The 26,301-nt window shown below is 30.2% G+C and overlaps 1 protein-coding gene across 1 annotated transcript; it reads right to left on the reverse strand.

The window, feature by feature from the left end:
• Window positions 1-3,846: 3,846 nt before the first annotated feature.
• LOC108916398 (verprolin) lies at window positions 3,847-26,262 on the reverse strand. The gene is made up of 7 exons (XM_018722643.2): window positions 26,072-26,262; window positions 23,683-23,866; window positions 22,071-22,214; window positions 16,688-16,848; window positions 9,589-9,847; window positions 9,099-9,535; window positions 3,847-4,128 (listed from the first exon to the last, which is right to left on the reverse strand). Exons 2-7 carry the CDS (start codon window positions 23,852-23,854, stop codon window positions 3,934-3,936), a joined length of 1,368 nt encoding a protein of 455 aa, XP_018578159.1. The 5' UTR covers window positions 23,855-23,866; window positions 26,072-26,262; the 3' UTR covers window positions 3,847-3,933.
• Between the last annotated feature and the right edge of the window lie 39 nt (window positions 26,263-26,301).

The following is a 26,301-nucleotide window of genomic DNA, read 5'->3' on the forward strand; positions in this document are numbered from 1 at the left end:
CTTAAACCCCATTCACAATCAATTCGCGGGCGAAGTCTGACTTGGCCACGCGTGCTTACCTTTCGCATTTCAATGTAGCCGTTCAGAATAAAATCTCGAGCTGGCAAACGAGTTGAAGTGCGCGTGAAACCTCGCAAGCTGCAAACTTTGACGTCCGTGCCGACTTCCGTGCCGGTTACGGGATATGCGCAATATGATTGTTTTAATAAAATGTCAACATAATTTTAATTTTATGGAATTTTGAAATTAGTTTAACCATTATGTTGATTAACCACGATGGAAGAATGGGAAACTTGTTATCCCCTCTTTTACAGGTAACAATGCTGTTGTTGTTGTTACTTAAAAAGACAGCTATTATAGCAATTCGAGCAAAAAAACTCCATTAAAAGACTTCTGGGTCTTGGGGGAGTAAGACCAATTCTAACGGCCCGGAGAAATCATAAATTTTATGAAAATTTTCTTCTTGAAGCTCGTTTCAGCGAGCCCAACATTTTTTTTCAATGTTATAATCTGTCAGATTTATCATAGTGGTCTGTAATTGGAGATACATTGTAATAAAAATTCGTCGCTAATCTCGGGAGTAGCTTGGAATTGGCTCATTTTAATTATTATTATGGATTATTATTGTACATTTTAGTTTAAAATTTTGAAAACAAACAAAATATAAATATAACCTAAAATATACAGCTAAAACAGCCGATTTAAGTTGAAGCCAACGCGCATGCACCAAGTGTCGCCTGAATTTTATTCTGAATGGTCAAATCAAATGGTTTTGAAGGGCGGTTTAGAAGGGAGCTTTATTTAGCAAGGATAGGAATTCATATGAATGAAAATAATACAAAAATTATGTTTTCTATATATTTTTTTTTCAAAACCCCGAACAATGGATCTCTTTAGGCGGCGACTACTCATTTTAAACACAAGATGATGAACCACTCAACTCACAACGAAGAAATGCCGCAATACGCGAAAGTCATTCATTTACCTAGCGTCATGTTTCGCATATAATTTGAGATAGGTCGGAAATTTTCGAAGTAGACTTTCGATTATATATCATTCGAATGATTATTCGATTATAAAATTAATTCGAACGGTAACCTCTCGATTATTTAATTCATTCGATTATTCCCATCACTAAAAAACAGCAAAGAAAAAACAATAACAAAACCTGTAACTCCCACCCTCCCAAAGATAGCAAATACCTCTCTCTTCGCCTTGTGCGCGCCCAGCCGTTGGTAGGCTACCTCCAGTCTCTAGTAGTATATGCTGTAAGGTGATTTCTGTTTAGTTTATTCAAAATAAATATGTACTTTAATTGCTCACTTTAGGTAATCAAATTTAAGTTATTTTGTTTTTCTTTAAAACCAATTTTTAGTTATAGTAGTCCACACACTTGAATTTAGGATCGAGGCGAAACTACTACTTTAACATAACAGTTACTTACAGCAGTGACTTACGCTGTTTCTTGAAAAGCATCATCTTAACTAAATGACGATGGCCCTGCAGGTAGAATTTCATAAAAATATTCATAGCAAAATATCGAAAGCGCATAGAAAACTTAGAATGAGCTACACCATTATCCCAAGGCCGGCGGAAGGTGTGAGTGAAACAGCGAAACAGATGTTTCAGGCTCTTGCTATCGAGAAAGATATAACAAATAATTTGGTTTACGCTTATATTATTGAAGACTGTTAATGAAAAATGTAGAAAAGTTAATATATGTGTAAACATTCCGATTTGACATTATTTAGTTTCTTTTTTGTTTTTATTGAATATTTTTTATTTTTGGTTTTATTGGAATATCCGTTTTATTTTCATACAGATTCGGAAAGTCCCCATGGTACATCGGCCGTTACGTGAGCGATAAAGTAAGTCATAGAAATCCGTGCGATAGACGAGGATGGTTACATTGAAGACGTTTCATAATCTGAATAGTCACTCCCACTTCTAACCCGAAACGGGCCGTGACTATTCGGATTATGAAACGTCTTCACTATAGCCATCCTCGTCTATCGCACGGGTTTCTTTCACGGATTCAGAAAGGCGTATGCCTGTAAAATTTCAGATTTGGTTCTTACGCCCTTCTGATATGACGCCCTCGATATGTAAATGAAATAATAAAAATTTTACACTTAAATAATGAAATTTTAGTACCTATAGAACGAAATATAATAATTGTATAATTCTGACCTGCACTATTTTTTTGCTTGTCCTCGATAATTATATCCCCAAGGGAAGAGGGCAGCTGTTCACTCTCAAACCATTTGAAAATAAATTTGTCCCCCTTCTCTTCCCAGCCGAAATCAGTCGGATATAATTCTGTTGGGACATGAAGATGAGCGTGTGCCCAAATATTGTGAATATTTATTTATTAATTCTTTAAATTGAAAAACTCGTGAAATCGTTTATTGTAAATAAATATTTGATAAAAGTTATATTTTTATATAATTACTAGCGACTTGAAAAATCAAAAAATTATAGATATCTCTTACCGCAAAAGCTGAGATTTGGTAATACAATAGCTAACTTAAGTTAAATGAAAACATGCCCAGCTTTATATTTAGTGATTGAAAAGTGCTCAGCTGATAAAGTCAAAGATGTAACGCGCTCGCGCGTATAACGATGTGCTGCACCTTTAACTCGTCAGCTGAGCACTTATACTTACTGATTAGATGACTATTACTTTACCAAATTTCAGCTTTTTCGGTATCAGTTTACCTAGCGCTTATTTTTGACTTGTTTAGGTGAAAAGCCGAGGCATAACCCCCCACTCTAGTCAGCTGATTGCGTTTTTTCTTTTGTTTATAACATAATTAACTTGTCGACGAAGTCTCAGCTTTTGCGGTATTAGTTTTTTTATTTTATTACTTTACGTGTTTGGGAGGCGGCTGCCGTTACACCCCCCGGAACTGGTACTGCGCGAGCTGGAGGTCGATTCATTTACTAGTGATACCAAATCAAGCGTAGAAAAAATTTTCAGCTTTTGCCAAATGACGTACTCAAAACGGTTGCTGGCTCCTGGGCTATTAAGTAGTAACTATTTTTTAAAGTTAATAACTTGATAATTTGTAAAAACAATCACATACCTAACATTTTGATATCATATTATTTAAAGAAAACCAGTTTTTTTTCTTTTTTCAGAGTAATTAAAAGAAAACGTCAAAAAAAGTTCAGAAGTGCACGTTTTTCATGGCGCAATTATTTCTCTAATTTTTAAATTTTTTCAAAGGTGGCAAAATACCTCAAAAAAGAAACTAAAACTATGCCATAAATAAATAACTTCACACATTCGAAGTTTTTTTGAATCCAAACAATCTTGTAAAATGAATAAGCGAACATTACTTCAAAATATTTTCAACCAAGGTCAAATACCACTGTCAATATAATTATTATACTTAATCCTCTAATATCAAACATTTACAACTTTTTTATTATACTGGTTACTCTTCATCGCTGAATAAAAAAAAATATGATTTTTCTGTGTATGATTAAGCAGTATTATAAAAATTTGGAAAGGAATATTTATTTTTTATTTATTTAATAAAAAAAATGAGGTACCTATATACACATATTTGTTATCTTTAGAAATACCATTTTGTACAGGTAGTTTATAATTTATATCATGATTGAATAAATTTTGACAAATTACAAGTCTAGTATTAATAATGCACAGATTAACTAATAGAGAAAAAGGCACTTCAGCTAGAGAAACTAAGAATTCATGGACATGCGTATGCCTAATGCTTTCTTTCACCTTCCTCTACTCTAGGTTCAATCCTCAATATACAATTGATAATATATACAGAAATTCAAGGCATTGTCATATATTGAATAAAAACTATTGCAATAAATAAGATTAAAAATGTATTATACAATAACAAAATGATAAATATTTTGGATTCGTTTAGATTAAAGCAAAATATTAGTTAAATATTATATGCCAGATTTTAAAGACGAATACATCTTTAAAACGTTTTTATATGGTACTGGTTGAGGAAATTTATCAGGTGACTGAAATAAGTTCTTGAATTTTTCCTCGAAATCAGGAAATTCCGGTTTCGTTGTTGCAGTATTCATAGATGAATGTCTTGGGGGTGGTGGAGGTGGTGTATTATTGATTGGTGGTACCTAACAGAGAAACAAGTTAATAAAATCTTACGCTACCTTCGTTTTCCGTTAAAATATAGGTTAGACAATTAAAACTTTCCAGCCCAATATCCTTTAAAATTGATATCTAAATTTTGTGTAATTGTTGTGTATTAAATGATATTACACTTCATAGCAATATACAGTATGTCCACGGATTGAGTTTACAAGAGGACAAATGGATCAAAAAGTGAAAGATATGAAAAAAGGCATCCTTGATAAAAGTTTTTCTTGTTTGGAAAATACGAATCACTATGACGAACTTCAATTTTGTTGTACAGGATGGGTTAAAAATGTTATTTTGAGTAAGAGTAAACACGTTATTTTGCAAGATACGAAAAAATGGCATTCTTGATAAAAGTTTTTGCTTGAAAAATGAATGTCACATTATCAAAAATTTAATTAAGTATTCTCTAGTACACCTCTAATCAGAGTACCTAGAAATGCTTGACACATTTTTTAGCGATGAACTTGAAAATTTCCCATAAAATTTTCGCCAAAAAATGTATTTTCAACAGGATGATTGTCCGGCATATTGTGCTTGTGAGGTAACAGAGTGTCTTAACCATAAATTTGTCCAAGATATAGAAGAAATGGTAGAAATGGTCCATTTTTGTAGCCACCAAGGAGTCCTGACTAATGGCCGATATGTTTCTATGGGTCGTTTATAACAAATTGTCTATGCTACTCCAATACCTAATAATACTGAAATGCTAAAATTACTGAATTACGAATTACCTAGACTATCCGGTCAATATCCCAGGAAGAAATGTGAAATTCCTTGATATCTAAGGAAGCAATTAGAAAAATGTGTTCAATATGGGGATGGCGTTTCTGAAATTTGATATCTTCATCATATTGCTTTGTTTACTTTTTTTAGCTTAATTTTAATTGTTGTAATTATGTTCGTATTATTTAAAAATTACACTTGAATAAGATGTATTTTAGTTTTGTACTTTGTTCTCTGTATAAAAAATTAATTTTTTAATAACGTCTCATTCATTTTTCAAGCAAAAATTTTTATGAATAATGCCATTTTTCCATATCTTACAAAATAAATGTTACTCTTACACAAAATAACATTTTTGTGTTTTTTGCCCACCCTGTACAACAAAATTGAAGTTCGTTATGGTGATTCATATTTTTTAAACAAGCAAAAACTTCAATCGAGTATGCCTTTTTTTCATATCTTTCACTTTTTGGTCCATTTGTCCTCTTGTAAACTCAATCCGCGGACATACTGTAGAAGATGCAGCGAACTAAAGACATTTTTCAATGATAAGAACTTTGGAAAGCGATCTTTGTAAAAAAACATTACACTTTGGGTAAATTTTCTAATTTCTAAAAAATATCTGGTTTCCGATTTCAGACATATTTCAAACCAAAAGTTTTTTCAATTTATTATATATTATGTATTAAGGAAACATCTCGCATTAAAAATTAGTCATTTATGTGCATTAAACATTTTTTTTAGATATTAGGCTGGGAAGTTTCAAAAGGAACTACTACAATACAGGGTGTTTCCTAAGTACAGTCCGTAACTTTAGGACACAATTTCTTATGGTAGTTTAGAAAAAAGTTCCTATAAACATGTGACTGGAAACGCTTAGATTCTGAGGAACAGGCTATTGAAAATTAAAAAAAATAAATTAATATCTGAAATAAATTTGGAACAGTCAATGTTAGGTTTTAAAATTTGGTAGTTATTGTACATTGGTAATGAGCTGCATTTTTAGTATAAAGGTAATTTTTATGTGACGCCAGTGGCGTAGTTAGGCGTGAGTCAGACAACCTTTTCATCATAAAATGTAGATCGCCAATGGTTTTTTTAAAATTTATATTATTTTCAGAATTGCCTAACATTTTACAACAAAAAAGGTGTCTTGAATTTTTTGCCTAATACTAACCTATTCTTAGAGAAATGGCCGGCAACTACATACAGACAACAATCATAGAAATAATCAGTTTCAACACAAAATCAAAGCAGATGTTGAAAACCTTCTAATAAAACGCACGATTTCGATCGTTTCATAATTGATTGTCTCACTAGTTAAAAAATTCCTGGAGAATTTTGTATGACATCACAACTTTGAATTATTTGATTCGTAACTCGTTTTCTAGTTCAGGTGTCTTATACACAAGCGAATCAAGGTGAGCCCGTACATAAGTCACAAGGGATTAGGAAAGGTGTTGTGAAGGTACTGACGAGCAACACGGTTAAAATGAGCTAGGGCACCATCGTGCATAAACCAGAAGTTAGCTCTTACGTGTAGAGGTACATCTTCTAATAAAACGTTTAGTTCTTTGGCTAGAAACTGCCTATATAGTTATTATATATATTATATTATAGCTGACAAACTTTCAAAACTTTCCAAACACCCTTTGGATTTACATGAAAGCAATGCTTTCTTCCTGGTATTGGCCGAAGGATCTTCTTCTATCTCTCGAAGTACAGCTTCTTCTAACTCTGGGGTTGTTACTGTTGAAGGTCTGCCTGGAACTTCCTTACTATGCTTAAAACTACCAGTTTCACTCAGTCTAAGATGTAGCTTTCTAAATGTTTTAGCACATGGCGTTACTCTGCCATAAATTTGCTAGACTTCTTCCGCATTCCCATTTGCTAAGCCGTAGATGAAATGCATCTGTGTCATTCAGCGTTAGTAAAGTTGTTCATTTTCGAATTTTATTATCTAATCCACAGTTTTGATTGACAACTTATAACTAGCTAAATGCCTTTTGCTAGTTATGCTTGCGACTTCCTTCAAAATGTCAGAAATGCAAGTGCTACATTCCAGGTTTATTGCAAAATTGTATTTTTCAAGAATTACATTAATTACAGATAATACAATGGATTTTAATTTTTTTACTCACAAACGGTGCATCGCAGGACAAAAACTCAAAAGAACTCTTATCTTTCGAATTGAACGGGGATTTCAAAAATAATTTTATTTGGGAAAAAAACCATTGACGTACCATTTTTTTCTTTAAATATATCAAAGGCAGTGCTCGTACGCATGCCACTGGCCGAGCTAAAAATTATGTTTGTATTGAAGAACATGCGCCTTTATCACTTCGTACTAAATATCACTGAAATATCTCAAGCGGTTTCGAAAATATTAATTAATTTCCTTCTTTTTCCTAAAAGTTTAACACGTATTTTCGCAACGGAACATTTTTGAACCATAGTTTATAAAGCAAACTATCATTAATTTTTCATGTAGAATCACACCCTTAATATTCGAATATCATTAAGGTGGCCATATTCCTGGCAGAGAAATAGTGAAATTTCTGACGTTTTTAGGTACTGAAATCTTTATATGTAAAACGTATAGAAGAAAAGTAAGCAACAAAATAAAATCCTTGAAGTTTTGTTTATTCATTGTTACCATTTAAATGTATTCAAATAAAATAATAACTAAAAAAAAGCGTTTGTAAAACATGTGTTTGCTGTTATCCTAACCCCATATTTTAAGAATTATTTTCACGTACTTCGCAGTACAAAGTAAACAATTTTATATGTAGGACTAAGCAAGTAAATGTTATAAGAATATTTACATGTGGAATTATATATAAAAAAGTTAGTATTTTCGTAGATTTCAGTACCTAAAACCTTGATGGTTTGATTGTTTTTTGCACCTGCTTATTCGTTTTACTGCAGCGTCTTTGAAAATACTCAGGTGGCATGACATAACATTCCTGTTATTTGATAAGCTTTAGATTAATCAGTTATTAAATGTTTGAAATTATTTGTCTTTGCGGAAAACACTACTTAAAGAATATGGGGCCCTTAAGGAATACCCTGTATATTTTTTCACATTGACCACATAAACATAAACCTTAGAATTAAAAAATGAAAAAATGAAAAAAAACAGAATTTGTTAAATTTTTTTCTTTCATAAATCTAATAATAAACTCCTTTTTTGGAACTATACAGGGCTGGAAAATCCACATGGTCCATCTGCCTTTACATGAGAGTGACAAAGTAAAGAAATCCGTGCGATAGACAAGGATGGCTATAGTGAAGACGTTTCATAACCTGAGTAGTCACCGCCCGTTTCAGTGGGACTGACTATTCAGATTATGAAGCGTCTTCAATGTAACCATCCTTGTCTATCGCACGGATTTCTATGACTTACTTTATCGCTCTCACGTAACGGCCAATGTACATGGGGACTTTCCGAACCTGTATAGTGACCAACAGATAATAAACGCTGCTTACAGCAATTTGTTTTTCACATTTAGCACATAATATTAAAACTATTTAATCAAGGTATGATATATGTTCCTTCTTAACATGTTTTTCTGAATACAAAGTGCTATAATAAATTTGTACAATTAAAAATAAAGTATTTTTTTGTAATCTGGAAGTTCTTTAATAATTTTCAAACACACTAGTGTGATGTGTCTAGTATAATGTAAGTATATGACCTTATACGGGTTTAGTGATGGTGCGTGTGTGTTTGTGTGTTTTCATTGTTAAATTTCTGTATGTTATGGAAGACTTGACATGCATACCATAATTCCCAATTAGGTATGTGCTCATAGTTAGATTACACTAGCATGTCCAGTGGCTAGATAAAAAAATTATGAAAAAGGTTAAAAAAAAATCATGATAGAATTTGAGAAAACAAACTTATGACACTCGTGTGTTTCTGAAGGTCAATGGTAGCCTTCGTATAATTATGACCTTCATTCAAAGTTACACTTAGGAAAACAAAAGCTTAATTCATAAAAATTAGAAAAAATACTTAATTTTGTCAAAATATTTTGTTCTGAAGAAATATATCTTGTAAATTTTCCACTCAAAATCATTATTATATTCAAAATTCACTTGGCGTATTTTCTAGCAAAATATTTCGATGAAGAACGTCAAAATTTTATTAACAATGTATTATATTATTAATGAATACTTAAAAGTTAAAAATTTAAAAAACTTAACTAATTTAACTTACCAATGGGGGCGGTTTGACGGGTAGCGTTTTATGTGGTGGGGGCGGCGGTGGCGCGTGGCTTGGAACTTGGGGTATCGAATTTGGAGGTGGTGGAGGGGGAGCCTGATTTGGATGTTTCACATTGATCTTTGAGGGGGGCGGCGGAGGAAGCGGTTGCTGTGGCTGACTCGGAGATATTATGTTCGTCGGTACTTGTTGTACTGGAACTGAAGGAGGAGGACCAGAAGGTCTAGTGTTTATAGCAGGCCGTGGTCTGGGATTATGACCAGTCGAATTTGCTAATGACTGGCTGATAATGGAAGACATATGCCTAACGGTTCCAAATTTATTGGCAGAATTTCCATCAGGACTTTGCGGTGATGGCGACCTCGGGCTTTTCATACTATGTGCCCTGCTGATGGGTTTGCCATTTCTTTTTTGGGGTGGGGCAGGTTTTCCTTAAAGATAAAAATGCTGTAAGGTTAGTTAATAACAATGTGAGAAAACATACCATTTAAAATCGGTGGTTTAGGTGCTAAATTTGGCTTTCCGTGGTTAATCACAGTTCGGGCTGGCGGGAAACCATTATTTACATCATTAGTAATATCTACAGTTAAATTAGCATTACTTTTTGCTTTCCTATGTAACGTACTACTATTAGCATGTAAACTGGAAGAATTTGCACTCAATGATAACTGACTTAAGTGCAAACTACTCGAAACATTTTCTTTAACAGTAAATGGTTGCCTTTGATTTGGATCGCCAGACATCTAAAGGAAAAAACATTAAATTATTATATATAAATTAATTTTATGGTTAATAATTTTAAAAAATGAAAACAGTGGTCAAACAGTAACCATAGAATATGGTTAAAAATAAGGTTAAAAACAATTCAAGTCAATTTACCTTGGTCCAAAATTTAGTTATTTAAAAGTTAGTGTTTAAGTATCACTTTTGAAATGGTTTTTTTATTAATATCTGAGAATTGACATGTAAGATATCTGAATCAAATTTGGTATATGTTATAAAAGCATATGGGAAGCATTAAGAATAATCCTCAAACATTGCGAACCCTATATTCGGAGAGAATTAGGACCTTTTAAGGAAAATTACTAAAATTTTGAAATATCTGTTAATTTTATATAAGTGCTGCCTCTACCAGTTTCTCTTAAAAGTTGTTAGATTTCGAGTCAAAAGAGAAAACTTACAGGTTTAAAATACCAAACTGATAACATATTCGGGAAACAATTTTCCCACAAATTAGTTAAATATTATTTCTTGGGAACCTCCTAGTTTCTGCAGCTGAATGAAATTACAAAACAATAACAGTAAAAATGAAGAAAAATAATATCAACTGTTCTTATAACAAGTGTTCCAAATAATTGCAATTTACCCTAATCAAGTATTAATTCTATAAAGAAAATTTGAAATTAAAAAAAAAATGTGTGCCATAATTGACTCGTTTTCAATTTTCACTTGTAAACATTTTCTTTAAGGGCTACCCAAAGAAAACAGTTGAACAGATTTAAATTCTGCTACCTTCGTGGACAAAATATAGATGCATCTTTACTACTCTATTTTGATGGATGTAGTTCATTAAATTTTTATACATTGTAGAAGAAATGTGCATTATGAATAAAACACATTTCTCCATTGAGGTTTAGTGGCAAATCTTCAAGTAGGCAACACATTTTGAATTAGTGGCGGCTCGTCAGGTGACGCATGTGACGCACCGCTTCACCTAAAATTTCAGTTTAATTGTACAATTTAAAATTATTTTATATAAATTTTATAATTTAGGTGTTATTCTATATTGAAAATGTATTGTGTTTGTTTGATACGCAGAAATAAGCAGAATAGTTACGCGATGAACGCCTTTTAAAAAACATTGCCTTCATTGAGCGCGAACATCAACCTCGGACCATACAAAGTATAGCATGCGCAAGTGACGCAGATTGAAATCAGTCTGTATTCTGCTTCTCTTCACAGCGTTGTTTACGGCGGTTGTCATAGCAATGACGCGGCCAACACGGGATTAAACTACGGCGTGGGGGAATGAGTGACGCAGAAATTGAAGCAGCATCGCCCATCGCCTGCATTTAATAGTTTATACCAAGGGCCGGCAACTGGCGGACCGCGGTCCAGGTCCGGACCGCGGAAGGTAAAATACTGAACCGCCAAAAATTTTTTGAAAGTATAAATTACTCAAAAAAATTATTTCAAAAAATGTTTTTTTACGTTTGAGTACCAACGTTATCATTTTTTCTAGTATTTTACAATTTTGTGAGTGTTTTCAGTTCTTAATGGTTAGTAAGCAGATTAAATTTGAGTTCAAGTGAAAATTTGTAAGAAATATGAATTTTTTTTCTGGACCTCGTTAAAAATTTTTAAAAGTATCCGGACTCCACCTAAAATTACTTGCCGACCCCTGGTTTATACGATACGCGTTGCCCAGTGCACGATTATCGGTTCTTAGTTAATATTTGTTTTGTATTTATTGGAAACACCATTTTCCAGATGGAAAATTGAGGACAAAAAGGATTTTTTAAATTGCGAGAGATCTGTGCCTTATTCTCTCGATATGGAAAAAAGGGGAAGTCAAAAGACAATGTGTACATTCGAAAGTTTCAGAATGAATGGTATTCAGTGGTTGTGTGGAAGTGTTCATTTAAAAAAACGTTTCTATATGCCGTGTTTAATTGTGAGTGTAAAGTCGGGTGTGTAGAATAAGAAGGGATTTAACAATTTTGGGAACGTCACGCGAGGTTGTCATAACCACAAAGCTTCATTGGAACATACATGTACGGTGTGCGTTAATGTTCGCAGAAGTCCACAAGCCGAACTAATATTTCTATTTTTTATAAAATCTATTCATTCAAATTCATTTAAAGGCGTTTAACCTTGTATATTTAAAATTTTTTGCCAGCGACGTTTTTTTTTCTTTTTATTCAATCAATGAATATGCTTCACCTATTCTCAATGTCACGAGCCGTCACTGTTTTGAATTAAATTCAAATAAGCACAACTGTTGATATTATGTGGCAATATCACTGGACCAATTAAATAGTCATCAATTTCCAATAAATTTTGTGGTGGTTGAAGAAGATAAGGTTTAAGAAATTTTTTTATATTTTCAGTTATGGTGTTTTCAAAACTCTCAATGCTTATCCCAACTTTCCTGTATCTGTTGTCGGTTTTTCTTTGGCTTTTTGTAAGACAATCCTAAAATCAGTAACAGTATTGAATAGGTATTTTTTAATTTGAGATAACAATTATTTTATTGATACAATGTTACTGTTATTATCAATATGATTCACTAGTTATCGACAAGGTAGTTTTTATATGGAAATATTTTTTAAAACTGATTCATCTCTTTAAAAGAAAGAAAAGTCCATATAGACAAAGCTGCTAAAGCATTTTCTTCCCAGATAAACAATTTGGTAAGTTCTTATTTTATTTTGGAACAACAAACTGAATCTTCTTTTTTTATTAACTTTAAGATAAATCGACGAGACAATTTTCGTATGAAATTCACATATTAATTCAGAAAATCACTGATTTTCCTTAAGAGATCCATAGGTGGGGAAAATAACTTCAAAAAGAGTGGATAACACATCTCCCTTATGCCATTGATATAGGGCGTGAAATTTTTATATGGGCCTTTCACGGAAATATAATTGTATTCACCTGAGGTGTTCATTATCCCACCCTTAAAACCACAATCTGGCGTAAATGATGTAAAATAGTCCATATATTTTATAAACTAGTCTCTCTGCTGTCGAAAGCAGTTACTCTACATTGTTCAGGTCAGTGCAAAACATGTTTGAAAGGTATTTATGAAGAGATTATTGTAGGTAACTCAGATTTAAGTGAAAATTCCGATAAAAGTTTTCATGATTCACTACTAATCTTTTAATTTTACCCCTTTTGGTATGGTTAAGATGTAGATATATGCAAGTGATATATACTCATATGGTGATTTTACATGCCATTGCATTGACACATTAAGGATAGAGTGACGGCCGGTTAAAATATAAAATTTACAACATAATTCTTCTCAAAATCTTATTAAACAATAATAATTTATATTATTAACACATTTACTGTAATCCAGTGATGGCTTTTCAAAGGCAGGGAAGGCTAAGCTTCTGCAAAATATTTTAAGGATTATTTTTTCTTTTTATAACTGTTTTTGCTAATACACAATCATTATTTATTTTTATTTTCTCCACACTTCTATATAATAGATAATGGACTAACCTAATATTTGAGAAGCAGAAGCAGAGACAGTAGCGAAATACAAATTTTTAACAAAAGTTTAAACCGTTTTGACAATATTTTTATCTAAAATTTTAATCTCTATTAATTTATAGGTATATAGGTAATAACAAATTATCATTAACGTTCCACAGCTATTATTAATAACTGTAATTTGTTGATATAAGACTTATACAGTCATAATGTCATTAATTTTAAAGGAAGATAGGGGAAAATGAGAATACACGATTAAAAAAATTTTAAAATGCATATTATATTTACACTGAAAAAAATATTTTCAAATCATTTAAACCCCTTTTACGCTAACCCACAAAAGTTTAACCAGAATTAATCTTGACCTATCGTAGTTACATCAAATACAGACAGGTTTTTAGCAAGACACATGAATGAAGAAGATACTTTTTTAATATATTATTTTTTATATTTTAAACATTTAACAAGTATTATTTATTTGAATGAAAAGTATAAAGGTCGAGAATTTTCTTTTATTTTTTATCTTTACTAGGTCTTCTGAATATGTGGTTAAAATTAATGACATTATGACTGAATCACCCTGTGTATAAAAAATAATAGACGAAAAATATACCAAATCATTTTATAAATCTAGTGCAGCGGTGTAAATAGACCTATATGTTTTGATCAAACATTAAATTAGTGTTTTTAACATGGTGTCCAATGCTATCAATAACACCAAAAACAGTAAAATAGCAAAATTAAAATTTCCATATAAGCTCGATTTCATAGTGATATGTTAAACACTTTCAACAGAACAATAAGAATACAAGATGATTCACACCAAAAACGAAATCTCGTATTCTATGGTGAATTTTAAGGGGAGTCTTTCATATAAAGTTTTTATCTAGGGCGCTTCGTTAATAATATTTTAAATTTTTTTAAATAATTAAAAAACTGATAATTGAAATAATTTGAAATTGGACTGTCAAGATATCTGTACTTTTATACTTACTACTTACTTGAATACTACTTTATATTAATCAAGAGTTGTTGTTGACTGACGTATGTCAAACATGAAAAGATTTGTAACATTGTTTTAGCAGAAGAATAAATCTTATTTTGATTTGCACAACGTTATTTAGTGAACCTTCGTTGTTGGGATTCAGCAGGTAGCTATTTTGTGCCAACGCGAGTGAGTTTGACATGGACACATGTATTTATGTAAACATTGTCCAAATTCTAACGTCTTTTCCTAAAATTTAGTAATCATGATATTTTCGGATTCGTCTTTCAATTTTCTACAAATTACAACTCTTTCATGTTTTTCGAAGAAACCCTGAGTTTCGAGTAAAATTTAAAAATCAAACCGAAAACACACTTCAATAAAATGCAATTTAAAATTACATAGTAGGTTGCAACATTGACATTCTGTCAATAATCTGCTTATTATTACCATAATTGTTTTTAAAATATCAGGCACAAACTAATTTCTAATTTCTGGATTGTTTAATTAATTTTTATAATGGAATATACCCACGAAGACTACGCCGATATTATTTTTACCTATGGTTTTTGTAAGACTTTGACATTGCGGAATTGCCCAACGTCCTGGCGCTAGAGGTGCTGGTGTCTCTATTTACAAGGAATGGCATCTACAATCCTCTAATGAGCATGTTTGGTCTTTAGAAAATCCTCCTGCACAAAGGACTCGCTTATTCCAACACAGATTTTCTATTATCATTTGGAGTGACACTTTTAACAGCTCGCAATTTATGCAATTATTGTCACGTTTGAGCAGGAATTCTCACCAGCTCTACTAGAAAACCACGTAGAATATACTATTTTAGATGACATTCCGCTAGCAACGAGAGAACTCAAGTGGTACCAACATGAAGGCGCACCACACCGCATGTTAGCCGAAATGTAGTTAGATGGTCAATGATCATTTTGGGCAAAGATGAATAGGTAGAAATGGACCTGTACATTGGCCTGCAAGATTACCGGACCTCAACCCACTGGATTTCTTTTTGTGGGGTGCTGTTAAACGGCTGGTATGCAGTGAACGAATTAGTATACCTGACCAGTTAGAAGAAAGAATAAATAATGCTTTTCATCAAATTCAAGCAACAATAAATCTCGAACAAATTACATTTTCGTTACTAAAAAGATGTCACACCTGTGTTCATGGAAATAGAGGTATTTTTGAGCATTTACCCAAATAAAATTGTTAAAATGATGACTAATGTTATTAATTTCTTTATTCGATTAAATAACCGAATGATTAGTGTTTGTCATGTCATTCAAGTAAGTGTTTTCATTTGGTTTTTTAAGTTTTACTCGAAAATCAGGCTTTTTTCGAAAAACATAAAAGAGTAGTAATTTGTAGAAAATTAAAAGACGAATCCGAAAATATCATGATCGTTACCGTAAAGCAGTGGTGTACTATTTTATTTTTACTTTTTAACAAAGCGTCCTAGATAAAAACTTTATACGAAAGACACCTGAAAATTCACCAAAGAATACGAGGTTTCATTTTTGGTCACCGTTTGTGAATCACCCTGTATAATAAACATGTAATTTCTTAATGTTTTTAAATGTCTAAGTACTGACATCATTTTCATCTTTCACTTCTTTTTGATAAAATACAATTCTATAAAATATCCACTATTAGAATTATTATTATAAATAAATTAGAAAATCCCAAAAGAACCTGATAATTTAACACAGACTATTACTTTTATCACATTGTGGTAGACTGATAAATTGTGGAATATAATTCTAAACAGTATAACATACTTATCAATTATTTTGTCTTATTGCAATAACTTACTTTTTTGGTGGATTCATAATTTATAATATAATTAGGAAATGTTTATAACACTTTACTTGCATTTTTCAAATTTACAGTTTAGAATTAGTTAATAATGTAAAAATAGTTTAGTATTCCCTATAAAGCATCACATATAGAATTGAAGACCAGTCTGGGTTAATTAATTACATTTTTTATATCCTCAATCAAATGTTGCACCTGTAAATTAATGTGGGTGCATATTGGAATTTGCCAATATTAGTGTCATGAAATTGCACATGAATGTATACAACCATTGAAATTCTCATTTAACACAAAACACTTGCCAATAACAAATACAAAAAGTATAAAAATGGCAACTTTATGCCTCAAGGATATTGACAACATAATAATCAAAACACATTATACTGCCAGATAGAAAAATATATATGTCAATATGTGATACTATTCGCTTACATTTTTGCACTTATAAATATTTTTTGTCCAAAATATCTTACTATTTTATTTCTTGTCACATTCAGATCAATACACTGTATCAGAAGCGGTTAACACAAAACTAGGTACTTACATTTCTGTTTGGTGCAGGTGGAGGTGGGCCCCTATTCCTATTATCACTTGCTAACTGCTTCTTCAACTCCAACTGTATGTTAGTAAAATTTTTAGTTGGTGTTACAGGTGGTGGAGTAACATCGTTGTTATTAACATTTTTAGTAGTACTACTAGGAGGCCCTACAAGAAATACATAATAAGAAATATAAAAACAGAAAAGTTAAATTACATATAACTGACAATCCAAATGACAAGTATTTATTTTGGGAATGTTTTATTTTTGAAACACAACTACAATTTATATTTATACAGGCAGTGTTCCAAAATCTATTTTTCAAGTGTGAGTTTACAAAGATACAATCAGAGAATGTGGTGCAAAGTTTTTGAGGAAGAGATGGTGTTGGTATAAACAATAATTAGATTATAATTATTCATAAAACATTCATAAAAGTGTTATATTCATTACAACAGATTAAATTTAATTTTCACATATGAATCAACCTAATAATTATGTTGCAGAATGAATTTTGACAGGCATAAGCAATTTTAGAATAATTCCATGGTTTGAGCGTTACTCATGAAAGAAAATAATTAAGAAAAATGAAGTGCGATTGCGTATAAAACACTTGAATGTTTAAAAGGTATGTTATATCAGCAATTTTTTACACCTAAAATAGTATAGGCAGAATTCAAGAAAAGGTGTAGCGATAAAGAATAATACAGTGAAAATCAGTTATAACGACCTTCAAGGAACCGTTTGTTTACGGTTGTTATAACCGATAGACGTAATACGCAATTACATATTTTATTTAAAATTTTTATAGAAAAAATGAGAAATTTACAATACAAGTCTTTAAGTATGTACAAGTATTGCTTTGCATTCAAAAGATCTCGCGCGCTTAATTTTCAATGAATTGTTTTGGAATAGAGACTATTTTATTTCTATCCTTCCAAATTGTTTAATTCGTAGTATGATACGCCACATTAGTTTACTTGCTTGCATTAGTTTCTCTGTTTTTTAGTCTGTATATTATATGTGATTTTTCTTCGTTATTAAACACTTTTCTCTTTGAGATCGTGATAGAAAGTGGTAATTAATACATATAATATAACTGTATGCATAGATAAGTTGTGACACGGTCGATAGCCGCACGGTTTAAAGCGTCAGTACTTAAATCGATGTGTCGATCTGCCCGGGTTTCGAATCCCGCGGCCGGTAGACCGTAGATTAACTATGCTTGTACAGAGGATTGGCACCCTCTGTGCAGGTATGGTAGGGTGGAAGAATGTTGGCTTGGGTTAATGTGAGAGATTGACATCGGTTGGCATTTGACCACCCCCCTAATTAATGAGGATTTCCAGGTTTCCCTCATTCCTGCACTGAATGGTGATTAGGGCCTACCAACATAAGTCGTTCCTGGGCGCAAATGCGGCCTGCGTAATAATAATATGCCGCCTCCTCTCCCGCACAAGTCTTCGACTTCTGGGCTAATTCTCGTAATTAGAATGAGAAGTAGAGATATTATAATTATTATTATTCTTATTTGTCCCAAAAGTACCAACTGGTGTTAAAAGCGTGGATGCCGGCGGGGCAGGCGGAAGAGCCGTGCATTGGTGTTAAGGCCGTATATCACTATTGGTCGTTATAACCGATACATTCTGTATATAAAACGCGTCACTAAATCCGAAATGTAAACGGTGTCGTAATAAACTATATTTTTAATATGGTATTTCTATAGGATTTAATCGGGACTTCCAAATTCCGTCGTTATATCCAATATGTCGTATAAAGCAATGTCGTTATAACCAATTTTTACTGTATATTTATTTATTTCCTCTTTTACTTTATATTGAAAAATTATATAAAAAATAATTTCAATTATCTAATACAATAAAATTAAGAAAATATTAAATTTAAATTTTTACAATTAAATAGATATTTGTATAATACACATTTTTTTTCTGTGACGGGAAAAACAACGATTTAATATTGAAAAAACATTATTACAATATATTAGTTACTAAAGTTTTAAATTGGTAGGCTGTTATACTTATAGCGACAATTACATCTGCGTTGCTAAGGAAACCTTTAAAGTAATCAAATATCTGTCAATTTAATTCTGTGATTTGATTTAAAAATTGCAAACTTAGTGGTTGTTTAGTAGTTATTTTGAATAATATAAAGTTAAAAAATGTCTGAATCCGTGTTTTCTCTAACTCCACCGGAGTTAGTGGAAGCAGCGAAAGTAGCGTCACAAAAATTATTTTAAATATCTACCTTTACTTATGTATATTATATACAGGGTGACCCATTAAGAATAGAAACACTCGCGTACAAAAGTTTTTTATGGACCGATTTGAACCGGTTTTTTTTTTAAATATAGATCTCGAAAAGCTCTATCTTGGTGCAAAATTTGATGACGAAATTTTGATTTTCAAGGTCTACTATGAATTTTTTTTAAGTGAAAAATAGCAAAATTTTGTTAGCGATTTTTTTATAAAAAATATGACTACACCACTGGATTTAGGAACCCCTCAAATGCATTTGTACCAATTTTTGCGAAAAAAAGTTTGCCCCTAAAAAAGTTATGACAATATCGGCATCACCAGTGTTTGCCGTTGTCGGTGAACCTATTCTTTTATAAAAACCGAATAAAACCCATAGGGAAACAAAATTAAATAACAAACACTGGTTTAATAATTATTAATAAGAATCATAAAAACCAGTATACATAAAATAAAAAACAAGTTCGTCAAATTATTATTATTTCGTGGTTATTATGCCAAAACTTACAAATATTGCCTCTTTAAACAAAAATAATTACATTTATAATATTTTTATTCAAAAAGCCACTGGATTCTACAACCATAATCCAGTTCATTGTGAAGAAGTTTCTGAAAAAAATATTACGAGATATTCCAGAAAATAACGTTGCTTAAAAATAAAATGAACAAATGTAAAATATAAAAAAAACCGTTATGAAAAACGTATAGAATTAAACGGAGGATTAGTGGAAGCTACAAAAATTTAAATTTAATGACGTGATTAGTGTAAATCAATTTGATAGACTCCTTTTTCATTTTTAAAAATGTAATTTTTTAATAATTTTTTTTATCAATTGTTGTTTATATTAGAGTAATTGTTGTTTATTTTGTGTATACTGGTTTTTATGATTCTGATTAATAATTAGTAAACCAGTGTTTGTTATTTAGTTTTGTTTCCCTTTGGGTTCTAGTCAGTTTTTATAAAAGAATAGGTTCACCGACAACGGCAAACACTGGTGATGCCGATATTGTCATAACTTTTTTAGGGCCAAACTATTTTTCGCAAAAATTGATACAAATGCATTTGAGGGGTTCCTAAATCCAGTGGTGTAGTCAGATTTTTATAAAAAATCACTAATAACAAGATTTTGCTATTTTTCACTTAAAAAAAAATTCGTAATAGGCCTTGAAAATCAAAATTTCGTCTTCAAATTTTGCATCAAGATAGAGCTTTTGGAGATCTATCTTTAAAAAAAAAACGGTTCAAATCGGTCCATAAACAACTTTTGTACGCGAGTGTTTCCATTCTTAATGGGTCACCCTGTATATCCGGGAAAAAAGTACTCACTTTTTTCCCGGGGAAAAAAGCAATTTCATAAAAAGTGACATTTTGTTACCTGTCAACAGAGATAAAATGTCAAACTTTTTCCCGTTACAGAAAAAACTTATTTTTTAAATAGCTATATTTTTAAATTTTTAAATGATTCACAATTTCTTTTCTTTTTACTTATGTAGGTAAATATGTTTTCTATACTCAAATCAGCAAAATATTTGATCTAATGTGTAATAAAATTTGTATTACTTTGTATGAGAGCTTATTATAATTAAAGCAGAAACTTCAGTATAATTTCATGTCGCTATGGTCACAAAATGTCCAAATAGACCATTATCTTTAGACTGTAATTATTTTGCTGCTTAAAAAATAAGTACATATATTCTTCGCCAAACCTTTTAAAAGTAAAAATGAGGCTAAATATTTACTACTAACTACTACAATTATTAAAAAATTGAGTTCCTTGATTATTTTTTTGTGTTTTATTGTTGTTTTGACATGTTCAATTTTTGTTTTGACAAATGTTTTCTCTTTAGTTATAGGCAGAAAATCTGCAACAATAAAAAAGAGATTTTTTATAACAACCAGATAACCACCCTCGTTTTTTATAATTTTCGGTTTGAAAATGTCCAAGATAGACAGGAGCTCTAGTTTATTTGATTAAATTTAATAATCTGAGACTTAGCGTGCCTTTTCAAATAGTTTCCTTCTTTTCTTCAAAACTAAATAAAATTGCAGAGTATACTCGGTACAGAGCAAAATTTTATGTTTGATTTTTAGTCCTAATCTAAAAAAAACTACACAGCTTTTTAAAACAAAATATTTACTTCGTATTAGTTGCTATCACTGAAATGGCACCAAAATATGTCTAATAAATGTTACAACAAAACGAAATTTACTTAAAACAGTATTCACTACATGCTTATTGTAAACTGTTAAATTTCAGGGTGTGACAACCTTGGCAAATTTCAATAATTTTTCTTAGCTGTGCCATACTTTGCCAAAGAGCATTTCCAAAATGAATTTTAAATTAATTAATAGTTAATACAGCAGACTATAACACAATGTACAGATGGACCCGAAATACATCGATCACATTCAATGTAGCTCAAGGGCGGTTAAAAGCTAAATGAGAATGTTTTATTGTGTTGTAGAGACATATTTCAAATTGATTATTATTTTCTTAATATGTAATCTTAAATTTGCTCCAGAGAAATAGATCTGATTGATCGCCTAACAAAAATAATTATTTTTCAAAAAAGATTACTCTCTTTTTTTTACCCACCTGTGGCGTCATCTTTTTTATTTACTAAAAGTCTACATTTTAAATATTAAAATATATATTTTTTTCATTTATTGTTGCAAATGAAATTAAAATCAATAGGTACCATCAAAAAAAGATAACAATAAACTTCATGTGTATGCATTAGGACAAAATTTGTTACTTATAATAATTATAATAATTATTATTATTATTTTTGTACAGAAAATTATTTTTTAAACTTTACTTTCAAATGATATACTTTTCATGTATTAATAATGTTTACAACAAAAATTTAATTTGCAGAACAACAAAAAGTAAATGTTGCTGTTCATTTTCAAAGAATGAAAGAATTTTCTAGAATTAACTATTACATTAAAATATTTGTTAATATTTTAAGTATGGGTGTCGAAATATTTTGGCAAAGCAAATATTTGTTTACTATGTATTATTAGTTCTTTCCTTTTACATGAAAGATAAAAAATCAAATTGACAGTACATACTTTTTTTTGTCAAATAAGATTAGACTATGCATCAACTTACCTAGTTTACCAGTAGGTTTAAGTTTTGGAATTCCACCTGCAAATAATCCACCTAATCCATTTGAAGGGATGTTTCCAGGGATACTAGGGGATGCAGAAGACGATGTAAACCCATTATTATTTCCTGTAGAACTGCTAACTTTACCTTAAAAAAATGAAGTGCAATACAACTTACTTATTCTGTATTTTTTATTCTGACGAATAGATATTTCATATTTTTGCATGCACGCCAAATCTTCTATCATTTAGAACAAAATGATAATAAATGATAATTGATGTATTACATTTAAGATTCATCACAAAAAAAATATTCAAGATTTCAAAATATACGTTTTAAGTCTTATAAATAGGTACATACTTAATATAAAACAAGTTGAAAAAATAATCATAGGAACAAAAAAAAAAAATATTTTATTATGTAGGTAATTATTTTTAAAGTGATTAAACTTCATAATAAAATACTAATTGAACTATTATTACCTCAATATTACAATTACATGGATAAATCTTGAACAATAACGAAGTACACTGAAGTTATTCATTACAATTATTGTCACATTAAATGAGAGTGCCTGGCTTTCAAACAAAAATTTAATTTCCAGCTAAAAAAGGCATACATTGTTAGTAGTTTCTTCATAAGGCACATTATGAAATAAACTGGCAATCCTCACTATTTATTATTCTGTACAAGTTCTCTTTGACGTCCTATTGTAATTGAAATGCTTATAATTCTTAAGCATTTTCTTAAAATTGCAACACGGCTTAAAAAGTGTAAACAATTCCATATCAACTGATTTTCTGTAACCTGTAGGTTAGTAACACTTCCTGAATGTTTAGCAAGAAATTATTCATTCTTTAAAATTACTCATGCAATAGCAACTGTTGTATTTTGTATTTTAAACAAAAAATTCATCAAAACAGCATTCCAACCCATAATACTAGGTATACACTACTTATGGTTAAATAAAAATAAAAAAAATTGAAAGATGTGCCAAATAAAAATTAAAAAAACAGTACAAGATATTATTTTTAATATATACATTAAAAAAACAAATTTTGTGTGATATTCAGGGTGACTACCTAATAAATTCCTACACTTGTCGAAGAAATTTAACAAGCAAAAATCATCTAAAATTTTTATGTACCATGTTACCAAATTTTTTAAAAGATTTCTCAATAATCAGTTTATTTTTTACATCTTTTCAAGAAAATCTCTATTTGAAAGTCTCTTATTTAAACTCGTATTACTACTAATTTAATTAACTTCCCATTAAATAAAAAAGTATATGATAATTTGGTTATTGTCCTTTAATATTATTGATCTAATTGTAAAATATTAAAAAAAAAATGTGTATTAAAATGTTACAGATGGCTATTTTTCAACAAACAACAAAGTTGCTGATAATTAGCATACAATAAAAAGAAGTAAATAAATAGAAAATAATGTACGATAGTACCAAATTTTTTGTTCTCGAGTTTAAAAAATTTCTCTGCAGAATACAGTCATAAAAATGTAATAAAAAACCCTTTATTGTTTGTCTGTTTGTAAATAAACCCCAGTGGGAATCTTAAGCGGCGCACCCTGTATATGAACCATTGTATGTAATACAAACCTGGTATCAGTGGAGTACTTTTATCAACAGTAACAGTTTTTTTTAATTTCTTTCCCTGTCTGATGGATGTTAATAATGCATCTCGTTCAGTCGCGCCACCCTTTGATATATTTAATACAGGTTGAGGTGGCGCCGCAGGGGCCATGGGAGGGGGAGGTGGAGGTGCAGGCATTGTTAACAAAACCTTAAAAAAAAAAGCATTAGAATATTATATAAAGGGGAATTTGATTACAACGATAACATAGTGAATATATTTAATTTTTTTATCACTGTTTAAATTTTTGAATTAATGAAATTATTTCTTCGAATTCTTGTCCTGTATTAATAATAGCACTTGTTATTTTAGTTTTATACATAAAATTAAAAAATTTTAGATCCGAATGGGAAAACATTTATTCCCGGGGCACATTGGAAAGGTAATTTTTTTTCAATTTTAACAATTACAGTTTAGATCTGCTATAAGTTAAATAATTAGTTATCCAGTAATATTATTATTCATTACTTAGGAAATTAGCAAAATCTGTGTTACAATAATTATTACCAAAAATTATTAACTAACTATTGTTTGCTCTGAGAAGAATGCAGAAAGGGCCTTGTTACTTTAACTGTCTTCATGATGCAGATATAATACCTACATTTTAAATTCTATTTAGTTAGGAACTCACGCCAAATTTTGACCCTGTACTTTTTCAAGTGGTCATTCAATATTTGCCTTGCCCCATTCTGCCATTACAATATGTGCAAATAAGAAGTTTCTTTTTCACCTACTTTGAATTGTTTACTACTTTCCATTTTTAGTTTGTTTAATCATATTTTTCCATTCATTTTAACATTAACACTTTGTGTAATTTTTCTGTTATTTATGTTTTTCTCTTTAAGATTACTATTCATTCTAAATATTTAATATTTCTAATATGTTAGTATTTAACAAACTTGTAAATTCTTCAATTTTTGTTATTAACTTCACTTAAGAAGAGAAAACTTAGATCTATGATTTTTAAATATTCGGAATATTTATGTCAATTTACAGTTCTCTAAGTGAAATTTGTACTGTTTATAAGCTTCAATAGTATAGCCCTATTTTTTTATTCATTTCAATGCGATGGATTCTGTAGAGCCAATAAGAGATTAGAATTTTAAATAAACCAATGACAATACATTGATGGAATCTATCACATTAAATTGAATAAAAGGACAGTCTATTTATGAGGCAGTTTCATCATATATGGGCTTATTATATAATTGTGTATGTGACAATGTACCATTTTTTTTATTATTTACAAAACCTTATCTCCCAATATTGTTCGTGTAAATCATACTAATTTATCATCTATTGACTTAGTTATTTGTAATAATATTCAATATTTGCAAAACCTGCAAAGTTGTCGATATTACATGGAAGGAATGTTAACATTTTCTTTGAGTCATAGAAAAATATGTAATTAGGCTGTCGGTAAACCCTATATTTAAAGAGACAAAAAAATTAAAATTACGATTAAAAAAAGACAAAACAAAATACAATTTCTATTGTTTAATTTTTCTCTGGAAAAATTAGCAAATGTAACATGCTATTTTGTCAATGTTCATTTCAGAATTGTTAACATGCCATGTTTATCAATCAGCGATCCGCAAAAAATAGATATCTGCAGTAGTAAAATATGTACACATATGGCATGTTAACTATGTTTTTCTCAATTTGTAACTACAAAATAATTTTATTACAGCTTCAAACATATATTATGTGGTATTATATATTACCATATTTTTTTTACAATTACTTACTGAGATTTTTATTATTGTCATTATTGAAATATACCTGTGGTCTATATTTGAAGTTATGAATTTTGAAAATATTGATTATAAAAAAAATAATATTAATTTAGCAAGTATATAAAGCAACCAAAAAATTGAAAAAACTAAAATATAATTTAAAGGATGTCCTATCTGATATCGATTCATTCCTATATAAGACAAATTTGTTGTTTTACAGAGCTTATGTAAAGATCTATATAAAGGTACAATTAATATACAAATGTATAAGATATACAATTACAATTATAATTAAAGCTTGGTACATGTAATTTGGCTGAATAGTAAATCATACATAACTGTAACAGTTTCTTTTTCACAGGGCAGTTTTTATGATTGTTGATTAAAAAAAATAAATACTCTTCAAACAGATAATACCTAATCCAACCAGATAGTCGAATAAATAAAAAGTTAATATGTGGGTGGTTGATTGTTTATTGTATTAAATTTGTCTCAACTATTTTAATATCTGCATTAAATTAAATACTTCTTAATAAGTTAATTTTAAATTACAAATATTTATGTTCCATAAAAATATTTGACAACAAAAGTAGGTAGTCATACGTTTTTTACATATTACCTATATATGGAAATAACTTCATAAATATGTTTAGTTACACTTTATTATGCGTCACTATAAAACTCTGTAGTAATTACACTTTAATATTTTTTTATTATAAGAACCCATTTAAAAACTTTCTCTATATATATTTATCAAAATATGGATGTTCCAAATTTAGAACTAAACTACCCGAACCACAGAAACCACAAAGGAATGACTTATGACATCTCTTGTCAAAACTTCTATTT

The sequence above is a fragment of the Anoplophora glabripennis genome, unplaced genomic scaffold (genome assembly GCF_000390285.2).
Source record: "Anoplophora glabripennis isolate ALB-LARVAE unplaced genomic scaffold, Agla_2.0 scaffold1843, whole genome shotgun sequence".
Lineage (NCBI taxonomy): Eukaryota > Metazoa > Arthropoda > Insecta > Coleoptera > Cerambycidae > Anoplophora > Anoplophora glabripennis.